Source organism: Sporobolomyces koalae (assembly GCF_050403365.1).
Source record: "Sporobolomyces koalae JCM15063 DNA, S_koalae_JCM15063T_v1_ctg9, whole genome shotgun sequence".
Classification (NCBI taxonomy): domain Eukaryota; kingdom Fungi; phylum Basidiomycota; class Microbotryomycetes; order Sporidiobolales; family Sporidiobolaceae; genus Sporobolomyces; species Sporobolomyces koalae.
The window spans coordinates 448,914-464,616 of NW_027481762.1; the positions used below are offsets into that span (position 1 = coordinate 448,914).

The 15,703-nt window shown below is 52.1% G+C and overlaps 5 protein-coding genes across 5 annotated transcripts; 3 read left to right on the forward strand and 2 right to left on the reverse strand.

Moving 5' to 3' along the window:
- Nucleotides 1–151: 151 nt before the first annotated feature.
- JCM15063_002540 (uncharacterized protein) lies at nt 152–1,411 on the reverse strand (the record flags this gene model as incomplete). Its single annotated transcript, XM_076677640.1, has 4 exons — nt 152–277; nt 351–742; nt 815–930; nt 1,002–1,411. The coding sequence occupies 4 exons, from the start codon at nt 1,409–1,411 to the stop codon at nt 152–154; spliced, it is 1,044 nt and encodes a 347-aa protein (XP_076535338.1).
- Nucleotides 1,412–1,515: 104 nt separating this feature from the next.
- Nucleotides 1,516–4,305, forward strand: GUS1 (glutamate--tRNA ligase GUS1; the record flags this gene model as incomplete). Its single annotated transcript, XM_076677641.1, has 5 exons — nt 1,516–2,298; nt 2,362–2,520; nt 2,588–3,406; nt 3,474–4,136; nt 4,204–4,305. The coding sequence occupies 5 exons, from the start codon at nt 1,516–1,518 to the stop codon at nt 4,303–4,305; spliced, it is 2,526 nt and encodes an 841-aa protein (XP_076535339.1).
- A 226-nt stretch (nt 4,306–4,531) lies between these two features.
- NEO1 (aminophospholipid-translocating P4-type ATPase NEO1) lies at nt 4,532–9,619 on the forward strand (the record flags this gene model as incomplete). The annotated part of the gene is made up of 16 exons (XM_076677642.1): nt 4,532–5,251; nt 5,327–5,618; nt 5,706–6,469; nt 6,538–6,659; nt 6,745–6,905; nt 6,976–7,083; nt 7,148–7,248; nt 7,330–8,005; nt 8,082–8,170; nt 8,240–8,429; nt 8,501–8,677; nt 8,753–8,777; nt 8,850–8,997; nt 9,062–9,119; nt 9,195–9,398; nt 9,480–9,619. The coding sequence occupies 16 exons, from the start codon at nt 4,532–4,534 to the stop codon at nt 9,617–9,619; spliced, it is 3,975 nt and encodes a 1,324-aa protein (XP_076535340.1).
- A 1,188-nt stretch (nt 9,620–10,807) lies between these two features.
- Nucleotides 10,808–14,524, reverse strand: EMP65 (Emp65p; the record flags this gene model as incomplete). Its single annotated transcript, XM_076677643.1, has 9 exons — nt 10,808–10,954; nt 11,037–11,184; nt 11,287–11,654; nt 11,754–12,124; nt 12,204–12,525; nt 12,617–12,898; nt 12,979–13,065; nt 13,148–13,951; nt 14,219–14,524. The coding sequence occupies 9 exons, from the start codon at nt 14,522–14,524 to the stop codon at nt 10,808–10,810; spliced, it is 2,835 nt and encodes a 944-aa protein (XP_076535341.1).
- Nucleotides 14,525–14,651: 127 nt separating this feature from the next.
- Nucleotides 14,652–15,429, forward strand: SPC3 (signal peptidase complex subunit SPC3; the record flags this gene model as incomplete). The annotated part of the gene is made up of 4 exons (XM_076677644.1): nt 14,652–14,686; nt 14,768–15,032; nt 15,103–15,218; nt 15,309–15,429. The coding sequence occupies 4 exons, from the start codon at nt 14,652–14,654 to the stop codon at nt 15,427–15,429; spliced, it is 537 nt and encodes a 178-aa protein (XP_076535342.1).
- Nucleotides 15,430–15,703: the final 274 nt, after the last annotated feature.

Consider the following 15,703-nt stretch of genomic DNA (forward strand, 5'->3'; position numbering starts at 1 on the left):
CAGAGAGAAAGGACAAAGAGAAGAATCTGATGTCTTTTTGCTCTCACTCCGAGAGCTTCTTTCACACTCTGTACAAGATTTGGAACATTTTTTTTCCTTCTATGGTTACAACAATAATTCTATACAGGAGGAGAGAGGGAGGTTTTCCTTTTTACAGGTCCATTTCTTCATCTTCTTCTCCACCTGTTCGGTTCGTGCTTGTGGATTGCATCCCTGGGAACAAGGAAGAAAGAGTTTTCGAAGGAGCTGCCAAACTCTCTGCCCAAGTTTTGACCGCCTACATTTCGAAACACATAACGCGGTCAGTCTTTGGGGTTCACTACTTTTGGAAGGAGAGAGGATAAACTTGCATCTTCCATTGCTTCTTGAATGACTTTACCACCTTGGATTCCCCATCTCAACATTTCTTCAAACCTCTGTACTCCGACTCTCGTTTCAAGGTTCACCAGAGTGACTTTGCCACTCCTCGGTAACACGGCGACGGTCAAATTTGGCAAACTTTGTTCCTCGACTTGCAACAGGTCGAGCAGGACGGTCGAACCTGATCCACTGTGGGTCGATTCCCCTTTGACGGCCGATTGAGGCGAAGGGGACGTGAGGGAGAATGGAGGGATTTGTCGGGGTCCGAGAGGAGGTAACGAAGGGTACGATGCGAGCGAGAGGGCACAGATGTAGTCGGACAGAGGGAGACCGGCTGAAATGAGAGCAAGAGTCGTCGCGTTGATCGCAGCTTGAAGGACCGCTAGAGAGGACAGAAAAAAAGGGTTTGGTGTAAGCATCGATGGGGTGAAAGAGAAGGGACGAGACTACGTACAACCATCAGACTCGAGGATCTGGAGGTAAATGTCGATCGAACTACGAGGGTACAGATGTAGGAGCAGGACGGGTTCGAAGGTGTTTTTCAATGCCGCAGCGAGCTCGACCGTACGCCTGTCGATCCGAGATAGTCACTGTCAGTCTGAGAGCTCGAGCTCGAGAGAGAGAGAGAGAGGGTTGCATACCGGTCTTTGCCCGCTTTACGCAATCCCCCTTCGTTCGTGGACGAAGCGAGGGTCGATACGCGTTCCCCCCACGCTGCGCTGCCAACCTCGACGTTGACGGTGCCTCGATCTCCCTTCTGGGTGCCACCCTGTCCGCCCTGGTTCTGACCCTGTCCCGACCAAGGCCCGACTCGTTGAGGTTCGCGAGGCCCAAACACGGAGCACGTGACGGTGGTCAATCCGTGAGACACTCTAGCGTATCCATCTGCGAGTGCAGGAGGGAACGCGACGGCAGATTGAGGTGCTGAGGGAGACGGAGGAGACGGCAAGATGGAGAAGGACAAGGAGCGCAGTTCGAGCGGCAACCGACTGTCGAGACGCAACGACGACGGCGTCAACAGCTGAGTGCGCGAGTTGGACGCTGCAGCCATTGCCGAGGCGTGAGGACGGATGAGAGATCAAGTTGATCTTTCGCGACTTGTTTCTCTGCACTCTGTCACTCGCCCACCCTCGAGATCGAACGGGTCGCTCGACCATGTCTGCTCTCACGCTCAACCTGATTGCCAAGCAGTCACCGCAGCCGGTCGGACTCGCCGCGCTCGCGTACTCGCTGCCGCAGATCTCGCTCAACTATGTTCACTCGCTCCCTCCCGACGCTCCCAAGGGAGACAACTGCTCGGTCGAGCTCGACGGCAAGACGACGTACGGCCTCGTCGAGTGCTACCAGCGCATCGCCGACCACTTCTCAACCGAGGGACTCTATGGCAAGGACGCTTCCGAATCAGCCGAGATCACCGCCCTCCTCACCTCGATCCCGCCGTTTCCCCCTGCGTTCCCGACCGCGACCGCCCTCCTCGTCGCCCTCGAGCAACGGTTGACCCTTCGCACGTTCCTCGTCGGACACGGTCGCACCGAGCCTTCCGTCGCCGACTTTGCCCTCTTCTCGGCCCTCAAGAACAACGTGATCGCCCTCGGACTCCTCCCCAAGGCTCCCCACACTCAACGGTGGTACCAACACTTGGCCCAACTCGCCCCGTTCGCGAAAGCGCTCGTCCAAGTCCCCGCGATGGCCAAACTCAAGGAAGAGAAACCCAAAGAGGCCAAGAAAGAAGCTGACGACTCGAAAGCCAACTCGACGTTCGAACTTGGACTCCCCGGAGCGATCCGAGGTCAGGTTGTCACCCGGCTCCCTCCCGAGCCTTCGGGTTACCTCCACATTGGACACGCCAAGGCTGCCGTGTTGAACCAGTACTTTGCCAAGATGTACGAGGGCAAGTTCTTGATCCGATTCGACGACACCAACCCTTCCAAGGAAAAGGTAACAAATCCTTTTCTGCGTTATCCCCAAATCATTACCATGCTGACTAGCTGTTGAAAAAAGGCCGAGTTTGAGCAATCGATCGTCGAGGATCTCGCGCTGCTCGGAGTTGTCGCCGATTCGAGCTCGTACACTTCAGACTACTTTGACCAGTTGCAACAGTACTGTGTCGAGATGATCAAAAAGGGCAAGGCCTACGCCGACGATACCGAGCAAGAAGTCGTCAGTCTCTCTCTTTCTCTCTCTCTCTCTCTCTCCACCTGACCCGCAAAGCTGATGAACTTGATAGATGAGGGATCAACGCATGAACGGAGTCCCTTCGGCTCGACGAGAAGCTTCGGTCGAAGACTCGCTCGCTCGATTCGCCGAGATGGCCACCGCTTCAACCGAAGGCAAACGGTGGTGCATTCGTGCCAAGATCTCGTACTCGGACCCGAACAAGGCGATGCGTGATCCCGTCATCTACCGAGTCAACGAATTGCCTCACCACCGTACCGGGACCAAGTACAAGATTTACCCGACGTACGATTTCTGTTGCCCGATCGTCGATTCGATCGAAGGTGTCACACACGCGTTGCGTACGAACGAGTACCGAGATCGCAACCCTCAGTACCAATGGATGCTCGATGCCCTCGGGTTGAGACGAGTCGAAGTGTGGGACTTTGGTCGACTCGCGTTCGTGTACACGTTGTTGTCGAAACGCAAACTGAAATGGTTTGTCGAAGAGAACCACGTCAAGGGGTGGGACGACCCTCGATTCCCTACCGTTCGAGGTATTCGTCGTCGAGGCATGACGATTGAAGCGATCACTCAGTTCATGTTGTTGCAAGGTCCTTCTCAAGCGTTCTTGAACCTCGAATGGGACGTCATTTGGAACTTGAACAAAAAGGTGATCGATCCCGTCGCTCCTCGTCATGTCGCACTCGAGAAACAAAACTTGGTACGAGTCGAGATTGTTGGGGGACAAGGCAAACCTGAAGGTCGAGTCGAAATCAAGGAGGTGCCGAAACACAAGAAGAACGAACAGGTCGGAACCAAGAAGACGTACTATGGAGAAACCATCTATGTCGAACAGAGTGATGCTGCCTCGTTCGCTCAGGATGAAGAGGTGAGCCAATTCCGTTGTTAGGAAGAAGTACAGAAAAACTGACCAGCGTCTTTGCTCTCGTGCTCAGCTCACTTTGATGGATTGGGGTAACGCGTTTGTTCGCAAGATCAACAAGTCGAGTTCGACGGGACAAATCGAATCCCTCGAGATGGAACTCAACTTGTCGGGAGATTTCAAAAAGACCAAGAAAAAGGTCACGTGGTTGTCTCCCCCTTCGGTTGGAGGTTCATCGGACGAGTTGACCCAAGTCAAATTGCTCGATTACGATTACCTCATCACGAAGAAGAAACTCGAAGAGGACGATTCGGTCGAGAGCGTGTTGAACCCCAAGACGGAATACTCGGTCGACGCGGTGGCCGATCTCAACCTTCGACAAGTCAAGAAAGGAGACATTCTCCAATTCGAACGCAAAGGGTTCTACATTGTCGACGTTGCGTACGACCCGAGTCAACCCTCGAACGCAGTCGAATTGATTTTCATCCCCGATGGCAAAGCTTCCACGATTGCCCTCAAGTACCAAGTACCGCAACAACAACAATCGGCACCCAAGACGAAAGCGGTTACGGGAGGATCGAAAGACAAGGATGCTGCAGCCAAGGCTAAAAAGGCTGCTGCTACTGCCTCGTCGTCGTCGTCCCAGGTTCAGGGATTGCCGGAATTTGCACCGAAACAAGCGGTTGAAACGGTGATTCGATCCGAAGGACTCAAAGGATTCGAAATCCCCATCAAGGTAAGAGACTCGATTCTCCTCTTGAGGTTCAGGAGTTGTTGCTGAACAGCGAAAGTGGTTTTTACAGACCAAGATGTTCAAGGTCGAGAGCCCTTACGGTTCGGAAGGATACGAAGCTCAAGCCGACACCAAGATGTTCAAGGTCAAGCCGGTATACCAACTCGACTAAGTAAACAGTTTGACTGTATAGCTCTCGGACTAATACAAGAGAACAGGATTGATGCAACATGATCATGAATACACTTTGCGAGAGAGAGAGAGAGAGCGAGAGTAATGATGAATAGAGATCGCGCGCGCGTGTTTGATTGACACCGCCTCCCGACTTTCTCAACCGGGTCTTGTCGTGTCTATCCCCGGGGCCAGGGTGATCAACGTTTTGTACGCCCCTCCACCTCATGCCTGCTACGCCTGATCGACCCGAAGGACGCACAACGCGACCACCTCTCTCTATCTCCTCATCATCAACGACGACATCTCCAATCGTGCCAGCATCCCCTTCGAACCCTCCTTCCCCTTCAAGTCCAGTAGACGTTCCACTCTTGAGATTGTCCTCGCCTGCCACTCGACTCGGGTCGAACCCCTCACACGACGAGATCATGACGGATAACAACTCGACGAATGCGTTGTCCGCGAGTGGGTTCGTTCAACGGGAACGCAAACAGAGCAACCCTCTCAGTCAATTCAGAAGTACGACTAGGTTACGAAACGAAGATCGAGGCGGGAACTTGAAGGGTCGCTCTGTTGGATCGTCATCGCAACAGATTGGTCGAACTACGACGACGAACCGGTACGAAAGTAGTAGCGTCACGACGGGAACGACCGATCGGGACGATCTTGAAGACGGTAGTGAAGTCGATCTGTTGGGAGTGGGAACTCTACATTCTTCTTCTGCATCTCCAGTCCCGAGTCAGAGTGGCAGGAGTAGTCATGGGGGTTCGAACAAGCTTCGAAGAACACAGCATCGAGAACAACGACGCGATCGTCAAGAGAGGATGCCAGTAGGTCTCGGAGGTACAGGCGAGAGTGATGGAGAATTTGATCAAGGATGGACGGGTCAAGCACTCGACGAGGACGAAGAGGAACATGCCGGTCTACTTGGAGGTCATCGCGAACGCGTGAGTCGGATCCCCTCTCGGGCTTTTCTCGTTTTCGATTAACGCTGATGAGGGAAACGTGATGCGGGATTTCAGGAATCGAGAGATGACGGTCAAAATCTAGACAGGCTCGTCAAACGCAAACGCAAGAGCCTCTCGCGAATGTTTTCACTCACGGCCGCTCCGTCGATCCATCCTCGAACAATCACGCTCAACGAACCCGTCTCGAAACGCAACAAGTCTCCCCATCCGGCCAACATTGTCAAGAATCAGAAATACAACGTGATCACGTTCCTTCCCCTCGTCCTGTACGAGCAGTTCAAGTTCTTTTACAACCTGTACTTCCTGCTCGTTGCCCTGTCCCAGTTCATTCCTGCGCTCCGAATTGGTACGTCTGTCGCTATCAACGTTGTGTCCTCGTGTTAGGTCGACGATCCTTCTCTGACCCTTGTACATCGGGGTATGACTGGTACAGGTTTCTTGGCAACCTACGTAGTCCCGCTCGCGTTCGTGCTCGCAGTTACGATCGGCAAGGAAGCGTTCGACGATTACAAGCGGTACCTGCGTGACAAGTCGGCAAACTCGACCCTGTACAGTTTGCTCGATCTCTCGCGTGCTGCCTCAATCAGCACCAACAACAGCAGCAGCAATAGTTCATCACTCGCCGCCCCACACTCTCACCATGTCTCTTCGAATCCTGCGACTCTTTCAGCTCCACTCAAACCTACACCTTCATCAAACCTCAAAGTTGGAGACCTCGTACACCTCGAGAAGAACGATCGAGTTCCAGCCGATATCCTCCTTTTGAGAACTTCGGATCCATCGGGGACCTGTTTCGTCCGAACCGATCAACTCGATGGAGAGACGGATTGGAAATTGAGAGTCGCGGTAGAACGCACTCAGTCCCTTGCGAACGATGGACAACTGTTGCAAGTCGAAGGAGAAGTTTATGCCGATCCTCCAACAAAAGATATTCACACTTTTGTCGGTACCATGACTCTCAAGAGTCTTCCGGCAGTCGGACGAGAAGAAGAAGAAGAAGAAGTGGATCTTGTCGTCGCTCATCCAGTCGAACCCCTCACAGCGGAAAACATGTTGTGGGCCAACACGGTCCTCGCTGCAGGAAATGCAGTCGGAGTCGTCGTGTACACTGGCAGAGAAACTCGAGCAGTCATGAACACGAGTCAACCTGGAACGAAAACCGGTTTGCTCGATCTCGAGATCAATCGTTTGGCCAAGGTGAGTTCCCTCCAATCTGTCTCTCTGAAACACGCAGAGAAAAGCTTACGTTTGAGTCGCAAAATCAGATCTTGTGTGCCGTCACATTCGCACTTTCGGTCATCCTTGTTGCCCTGAACGGATTCCGAGGTCACTGGTGGGTCTACGTGTTCCGATTCTTGATTCTCTTTTCCTCGATCATTCCCATCTCGTAAGCTTTCCACCCAGTTTCTCTCTTTTTTGATTATTCTTCTCGGCAAGGTTTCAAGAGAAATGCTTACCGGATACAATCACAGATTGCGAGTCAATCTCGACATGGGTAAGACGGTCTACGCGAACCAGATCATGAACGATCCCGAAATTCCGGAAACGATTGTACGAACGAGCACTCTTCCTGAAGAACTCGGCAGGATCGAATACCTCTTGAGCGACAAGACGGGAACGCTCACACAGAATGGTCCGTCCTCTCCCTTTTGCACTTGCGCGAATAGCTTTTGATGATTAAGCTTTCATGAATTTTCTTCCAGAAATGGAAATGAAAAAGCTACACCTTGGAACCATGTCGTATGGAGTCGACTCGATGGACGAAGTCGCGCATCAACTCGCGACCGCGCTAGGCGAGAAACCTTCGAATGGTGCGCTTCACAGACCTCTCCGAATCATCATTGCAGTCTTGAGCTCATTGCGCTTTTAATGTAGGAACGCTCACTACGGGAGTCGCGATTGCTTCTTCGCGAGGTCGACGAGATATGAGTTCCCGAGTGAAGGATATCGTCCTCGCGCTCGGCCTTTGCCACAATGCAAGTTGCAGACCTCTTTCGCAGCATCACTCTTGCAGCACGGAACTGATGATACAGCTTCTTGGACATTTCATGATATAGGTCACTCCGGTAGTTGACGAGGTCGACGGCTCAATCACGTACCAAGCTTCGTCCCCCGATGAGGTTGCAATTGTGCGCTTCACGGAATCGGTCGGCTTGACGCTCTCTGCGCGGGACCGCACGTCAATGTCTCTGCGCACGACAGCCGGTCAAACGTACTCGTTCGACATCCTCGAGGTATTCCCGTTCACTTCCGAATCGAAACGCATGGGGATCGTCATCCGAGATCAACAGACAGGCGAGATCACGTTCTACCAGAAAGGTGCCGACGTCGTCATGGCCAAGATTGTCGTGTACAACGATTGGCTCGAGGAAGAGTGTGGCAACATGGCACGAGAAGGACTTCGAACTCTCGTCATGGCTCGCAAACGCCTCAGTGAGGAGACTTGGCACGCGTTCGAGGAAGCGTACCGAGACGCTCGAGTGTCACTCGGAGACAGGAACGCTGCGAGTGCGAGGGTCATTGCCGAATACCTCGAGAAAGACCTCGAGTTGCTCGGCGTGACCGGAGTCGAGGACAAGTTGCAAGACGATGTCAAAATGACGATCGAGCTCCTGCGGAACGCTGGAATCAAGATCTGGATGCTCACCGGTGACAAGATCGAAACGGCCACCTGCATTGCGATCTCGACAAAACTCGTCAGTCGTGGGCAATATGTGCACCAGATTGCCAAGCGTAAGTTTCGACTCTGTCACACTCTCTCTCTTTTGTCATCCCTCTCGCACTCTGCTGATACTACGAGACTTTTCAGTCAAATCACCGGCAGCGGCGCGTGACGAGCTCGACTTTCTCTCGACAAAACTCGATTGCTGCCTCGTTATCGATGGAGAGTCTCTTCAAGTGAGCTTTTCCGGTCTTATCTACCTCCTCGCAGCCGAGTGGATGATCTGACAAAGAGACTTGTGACAGCTCTGTATCGAACACTTCCGGCAAGACTTTATCGAATTGTCAACCAAGCTCTCTGCCGTTGTTGCATGCCGTTGCTCGCCGACTCAAAAAGCGGACGTCGCCCGGCTAATCCGAGAGCACACCCAGAAGCGCGTGTGCTGTATCGGGGACGGAGGTAACGATGTCTCGATGATCCAAGCCGCCGACGTCGGTACATTGGTTTTCTGTCTTTGCCACCCTAGCCTCGAATTCTCATGCTGAACTGACCGTTCTTGTTTCCAGGTGTCGGGATTGTCGGCAAAGAAGGTCGTCAAGCATCTCTCGCGGCAGACTTTTCGATCAACCAGTTCAGCTACTTGACCAAGCTCCTCGTCTGGCATGGACGCAACTCGTACAAGCGCAGTGCCAAACTCGCCCAGTTCGTCATTCATCGTGGTCTCATCATCAGCGTCATTCAAGGCAAGCCCGTTGCCGTTCACCTCACGAAAGGTAGAATTCGGACTAGCTAACCTCGGCCCAACTTTCATTGTGCAGCGGTTTTCTCTGCCGTGTTCTATTTGTAAGCTTCTGCATGATCAAGCATGACGCTCGGGTGTGACAGCTGCTGACAACTCTTGATGATTTTGTACAGCTCTCCAATCGCAATTTATCAAGGCTGGCTCATGGTCGGATACGCGACTGCCTACACCATGTTGCCAGTCTTCTCGCTCGTACTTGACCGCGATGTCAACGAGGATGTTGCTCTGTTGTACCCTGAACTCTACAAAGAACTCACCAAGGTACGTTCTGGCCGTTGTCATCGAACGATATCCGCGCCGAGGCTTATTCGACCTTTCACATCAGGGACGCAGTCTGTCGTACAAAACATTCTTCACCTGGCTCATGATCTCGCTCTACCAGGGTGAGCCTTTCCGTCCGCCTCTCTCGACGAGAAACAGGCGCGCTGACCCCTGTTTGCCCTATCAACTTTATCCAGGTGGAGCGATCATGCTTGCGTCCCTTGTGCTGTTCGAGTCCGAATTCCTCAACATCGTCTCGATCTCGTTCACCGCTCTCGTCCTTAACGAGCTCATCATGGTTGCGGTCGAGATCACGACTTGGCACATGCTCATGGTTGTCAGCGAAGTCTTTACGCTCGCTCTTTACGTCATTTCGATCGCGTTCTTGCCAGAGTACTTTGGTACGTCGAATCTTTGGGACATTCTTTCTTGAATCCGAAGTCTTTGCGACTAAACCTTGTCAATCTGCTCGAACCTCGCAGACCTCAACTTTGTCCTGTCGCCTCCGTTCATTTGGAAAGTGTCTCTCATCGTCGGGATCTCGGCAGCTCCCTTGTGGATCATCAAGTGGCTCAAGAGTAAATTCGCGCCGACGCAATATGCGAAACTGCGTGATTTCTGATTCGACAAATGCTGTGTTGTTTCTGGTCTTGTCGATCTCCCTGTTTCTTTCGTAGTCTGTTACTGTAGAGCCGTACTCAATTGTTGTCTTTTGGCGCGAAACTCCTTCTAAATTGGTCCCTGTGGTTGCCCTACCAGAGCTCAAAGCGGACATAGTTACGAGAAAATATGGCGTCCGTAACTGGCTGCTTGCTCTCGCTAAGTATGCGTTTCGAGCAGACGTGACTATGATCAGACCTCCGCGTGGAGGTCAAGTCGTGGAATTGAGCGCCGGAAACGCTGAGCTGGGGCAGAACGGCTTTCGTGAACGCCCCTCTAGTGCTAGGGACGGGTCCAGATGTTTGAGGCTGGTCCGGAACAATTTATAGCTATCGTCCCTTTGCTTTGACTTGACGATCGCCTGAGGTTACTTGGGTTCCGAAATATCGCACTATTTCCAAGCTCGGACGCAACAAGGCTCGCGACCGATGAAAATTTAGGAATGCGTTGTACATACCTACAGGAGCTCGCGTGCGTGGATTGAGGAAGAGTAGCACTGTTCCTCATTGATGTCGTTCGGGTGGCCGAGTTGTAAAGCTCGTGAGATGACGAACATTCCACTCCGATCCATCGATCTATCCCTTCGTATCCCTCCCATCGCCTTACATGGTCAGATGTGAAGGTTCATCTGGCGAGGTGCCGCCAAAGTCTATCCACATACCCTTCTTGTCGGGGAATTCGGTACACTGTAGAGGGAGAATGGGTAGATCCGTAGTGCAGAACTTGCTTGGTGCACTATGTCCCGGCACTCTTCTGCCGATTAGCGGGCACTATGCCGAGCCTTGCGGATCTCGAGCATGAGACTCGGTCGAGATAGCTTTGACCAGCCGCAGGAGGAGGGTGAGTAGGCTGAAAAGATCTAGAGAAAGGTTTTGCGAAAGCAGTTTGATGAGTTATATACGCTATTCTAAACGCATTGGACATCAAGCAAAACACGCTCGATTAGCTCAGTTGGTTAGAGCGTTCGACTGTTAAGACAACAGCCCTATCGAGAGGTCGACAGTTCAACCCTGTCATTGAGCGTTTCTTTTTGCGCTTTTTTCCCTTGCCTTTTTTTTTGACGCGCTCCCCCATTTTCCATCCCTCCCATTCCATTTTGCTCTCCCCCTCTCTCTCTCTCTCACATAGGCAAGGAACCGTGCATCTTTGTTCAATACAATCGACTCTTGACCATGTCGTATCGACCGAGATCTTCCAACCCCAGCTGTTCGCCGGCACCTGCAGCACCTAAAGTTCGACGAGCAGGTTCATCATACTGTTTGTCTCTCAGCAATTTCTGAGTCTGTTCCATCTCAACCTAGAGCCCGGCGAATTGATGGAAAACTAGTCAACTCGAGCTGAAAAGAGCTTCGACATCCGAGGGAAAAACCTAGACTTACGGTTTCTTGAGGGGTGATGCCAATCGGTTTCCGGTTCCTACCATTTCTGGTATCTTCGAGTTCACGATCTTTGCGTTCGAGACCGTTCCATCTTGCAGTTGCGAACGTTCTCAAATTGATCCCGATCAACAACTTGAGCGTGATCAACCTGGAAAAAACATTGCATCGCCCGCGCGACGTGAGTTGGGGGTAGAGATGAGCAAGGGTGTCGTGACCTTGCAGAGAGGGACAAGGAAAAAAAAGTACTCACGAGATCCAAATGGAAAGAACGACGCAAGTGATGGTGAACCATCTCCACCAGTCTTGTCCATAGATTCGTCCTCCTGACAGGAGATGTCGAATCCAAACCCTTACAATATCAAACCCATTCTCGAGCCACCCTTGTTGTGCTTGTCGATCCCTCGACAGCATCGATGAAGTCAACGACGATAAAGGGGTTGTTGTTGTTGTTGGAACGCTTCGAGGCCAGAGACATTCATCGAACCCAGATTCGTACTCTCCCCAAACAATCTCGAGAGTTTGAAGTGCAACCGTGATGATCAAACATGACAAGGGTAAACTCGCGAACCCCAATCGTTTCGAGACTTGATGAGATTGATCAACCACCGAAATGGGTTCCTGTTTTTTTTTTTTGGAGAAAGCCGCTTTAGTTTCCAGATCCCTGGATGGCTGTCCGTAGGGGAAGAAAAAAAAAACAGGAAGAGAGAGAGAGCTTACCGAGAAGGAGGAAGATGTCGGAGTAGAGGTTTGAACTAGATCTTTCGACAAGACATCCATGAACCTTGCATAAATCTCGGGTCGAATGTGATTGAATTTCGTGATGAAACTGTGTTTCAACCAATCGACGAAACATTCACTGATCAAGACGGTCAACCCCGGTTTGAACGTGTTGAAAACGAGTTTGAGAGTTGGGATCATCATTGTGATGGAAGCTGTTGTGACTGAGAGAAGAGAAGAAGAAGAAGGAGCAGAAGCAGTCGAGGTCGTGAGAGACGTTGGGGAGGAGGGAGATGAAGAAGACAGTTCGATCAGGTTGCGAACCGAGATGATCAAGAGCATCAAGGCCAGTTGAAACCTTTCAACGATATCTAAATATCCAGCGAAAATTTGGTACAGATGTCAGTACGCTCCATGGGTTTGATGATGGGGGTGAAAACAAGTGATTACCGGCACAGGTCATTTGGAACAAGTTTTCCTTTTCAAACTTTTTGAACACGCTCCCTTTGATCTCGACAAATTGGTTGCTGAGTAACAACGTCAAGAGCGCATTGTTGTACGAGTTGACGGCAACGTTGAGCGTCACGAGTTGGTAGAACAAGACGAGCGCGTGACTCATGACGTAACCGGTGTACAAGATCAAGAGGAACCAGGGTTTCAGGATTCTTGAAAAGGACAAGGGTTCGGTTGTCTTGGTTCGTGAGAGGGTCGAGGACGAGAAGAGCGAGTCGGAAAGATCTTGACCAAACGAACAGCACAACCTGTCTGCAATCTAGTCCGCGCCAACAGATCACCAGCGTCAGCTCGAGCACGGACTCCGAGAGTGTTTTAAAGTTGTGCGAAAGTGAAAGAGTGTTACTGACTTCGAGCACGTTGAACAAGACGTAGAGTTTGATCGTTTCTTGACCTCGCACTCCGTGGTACATCTTGCTCGCATCGGTGATCTGGTGCAGGCCGACGACAGTTGCAATGACGACGATCATCCGGATCAAGTCACACTTGTGACTCAACCCGAACGTGGTCGAAGAAGAGCGGCAGACCAAGCGCGAGAGACCTATCGAGAGGGCCGACAAGGCTCGAAGGGGCAAGATGGTAAAGGTGTACAGGAACGAATCGAAACAGACGATGACTCCGAAACAGATGATCTAAGCACAAGGGAATCAGTCTTTCGTTTACGGAGAACAGAACAGGGAGAAATAGGAGGTGAGCTCTCTCTCTCTCGTACTTTCTCGAGTTGTCGAGGCACGGTCAGAAAGTTTGTCACTCGCTCCGACCTGATACCTTGTTCGCCATCGATTTGTACCGTCATGACCTGAACCGTCATGACGAGACACGAGATTAGCTCGGTCAATTCTTCAAGTACGGCCGATCTAAAAAGGGGGGATTTTGTTCACCTCTTGTTTCAAGTACTCCCACAAGGTGCTTGGAAACTCTCGTTTCCGCCTCCGTTTGCGCTTGACGAGATGAGGTTGCCGAGTGTGTGCGTGCTCTCGTTCGTGACTCGGTTCAACTCGGTCCTCCTCTTCCTCATCAAGCTCGAGTTGTTGAGCATCTGGACTCGACATGATGTCATGAGAGGTAATCTGGTCGTCCTGTTCGTCTGAGTGCGATTGACGGTAACGAGCCGAGTGTTCCTCCATGACTGCGATCGATTCCCGGTTCTTGCGATGCATAGCTCTCCGGTCGTGTTCGTCCCGAACATGATCACAATCATCATCGTCGTCTGGAGGTGGAATCGGATCGTTGCGCAATGGGACCAAACTCGGGATCGAAGTTGCCAGGTATCGAAGTGGTGGTTCCAAAGTCGAAGCAGTCGATACGGAAGGAGTCGTCAAGAGTTCAGGAGCTGAATGAATCGAACCCAACGTCGAAATTGAACTGCTCGAACTACTCGACCTGCTGTGGTGATGGTGATGACGGTTGAGATCCTGAAGAGGATCCGAGAGGGGTCGGAACGATCCAGTCGAACCTGTAGATCCTGTCGCGTCGCGCACAAGAGGTGCAGGGCGACGAAGCGAGGGTGAAACGAGATCTGGGACGGGCAGAGGTAGTCCGGTTGGAGGAGGCGGTGTCTCGGGTGGGTCGAAACAGTCGACATCATCATCGTCTCCTTCGAGAGGCAGTCGATACAGGTCTGGTAAAGATCGGGTCGTAGGAATCCCGACGCCAGCTCCAGGGACCCGAGCCATGTATGCGGACTGGTCAAGGGAAGAGTGGAGGCGCGCAAAGAGTCGTTCGCGAGTGGAGCGGCACTTTTCTCGCTCTCGACTTTATCATCAGGGTTGCGATAAAGGTACAATGCAAAAGAGGAGAACGCGACAAGGTAAAAGTCAAGCAAGACACTAGGCAAAAGGATAATCGAACGAGATGCGGCTATGCCTCTCGCATCAAGCGCCTCAGCTGGAGACGGAAATCTCGAGTCAGTACAGGGCGCGGCGATTCGACAGTTGTTCCAAGATGCTTACGAGATCGCGGTGTCGCTTGCCAACGCGTTCAAACTGGTCCGTCTTGCGCGTGTACTGCTCGACCCGCAAGTTGGTCGGGATTCCATTCGACAATCCTCTCCCGTCAAGTGGCAGCTCGTGCGCTCCTGCAGCTGGTCGTGCGTTCGCCTTGTTGGTCAGGTTCGACAACAGCTTCGAGATGGTGGGCGACTCGGTCGAGAGGTTGACTTGGGCCTGGCGAGCAGATGGCACCGGCAGCCGCAGCGAGTGTCGCGGGATCGACGAGATGGGGACCGGCTTGACTAGCACTCGAACACTTGGGTGCATCTTGCGACTGTCTTTGAATGGCCTGGGTACGAGAGACGAGACTCGCGCGCAAGAGATGTCTCTTTCCCAGGTCAATCTCATCGTGTCTCGCACCCGGACAGGCCTGTTGTCGCAACCGGGGATAACGATGCATTCTACCTACACTCGGATCTCGAATGCTGGGTGCGGTCCATCTCGTCAGCAGCTGGGATCGGGTTCTCGGGTCTCGCTGACCAGTCTCTCTCTCTCTCTCTCTCTCGACAGCGCATTGGCAACGACCGTTCTCCTGACCCTCCTCGCGCTCGTGTCATGTACGACGTTCCTGATCCCGAATCGACTCGACCCGACCGATTCAACCCTGCGGATCCATTCGCTCAACGTCGTACGCGGTCGTGCGCGAGGCAGCCCCCTCGAGCGTGACTATGCGTTCGTCAAGTTTGACCTCAAGACTGACTTGCGCAACTTGTTCCATTGGAACACGAAACAAGTCTTCGTCTCGCTCGTGGCAGACTACTCGACTCCCAACTATGTAACGAAAAGACTCTCTCCTCTCCTCTACTTCTTCCAAGTCGATCTGACGAGACCTTGGGACTTATCAGGCTCAAAATTCAGTCGTATTGTGGGATCGAATCGTTCCCGCTCGCACCCACGCACGGCTGAACCTGCAGGAAGCGCGCCAAAAGTATGAATTCAAAACTCCCGATCGATCATTCGAGTAAGCACTTGTCCCATCCTCTCTGCTTTTTTTCCGAATCGTTGGTTTCGCAGAGAACAGCTAACTGAGAGTCTGCGGAGCTCCCAACAGAAACTCGACGGCAGTGTACAGTTTGCATTACCAAGTGCAACCGTTTGTCGGCAAACTGACTCAAGGACGCATCGTCGGAACGGAACCGATCCAGTTCCCCCCAAGATCGATGAGAACTTGAACCTACTTGCATCCGCAAAAGAGTCATACTTGACGTATACACGTATTCAGTAGTTTAGGGTTTTTTTCTTCTGCTTTCTTTTTCATGTCGAACAATTTTTCTTTTGTGGTCGTGTCGTTGCGTACCGGATGACGCTCTCTAAAAGTTGTTTTGCTGATCTGCGTTCGCAAATACCTTTGATGAGCGAACTTGCCGCTTACACACGCGCGTTCCCTAAGCTGGCGTCGCCCCCACGCGTTCACGTGCATCATCCAACTTTTATCGACACTTCTCT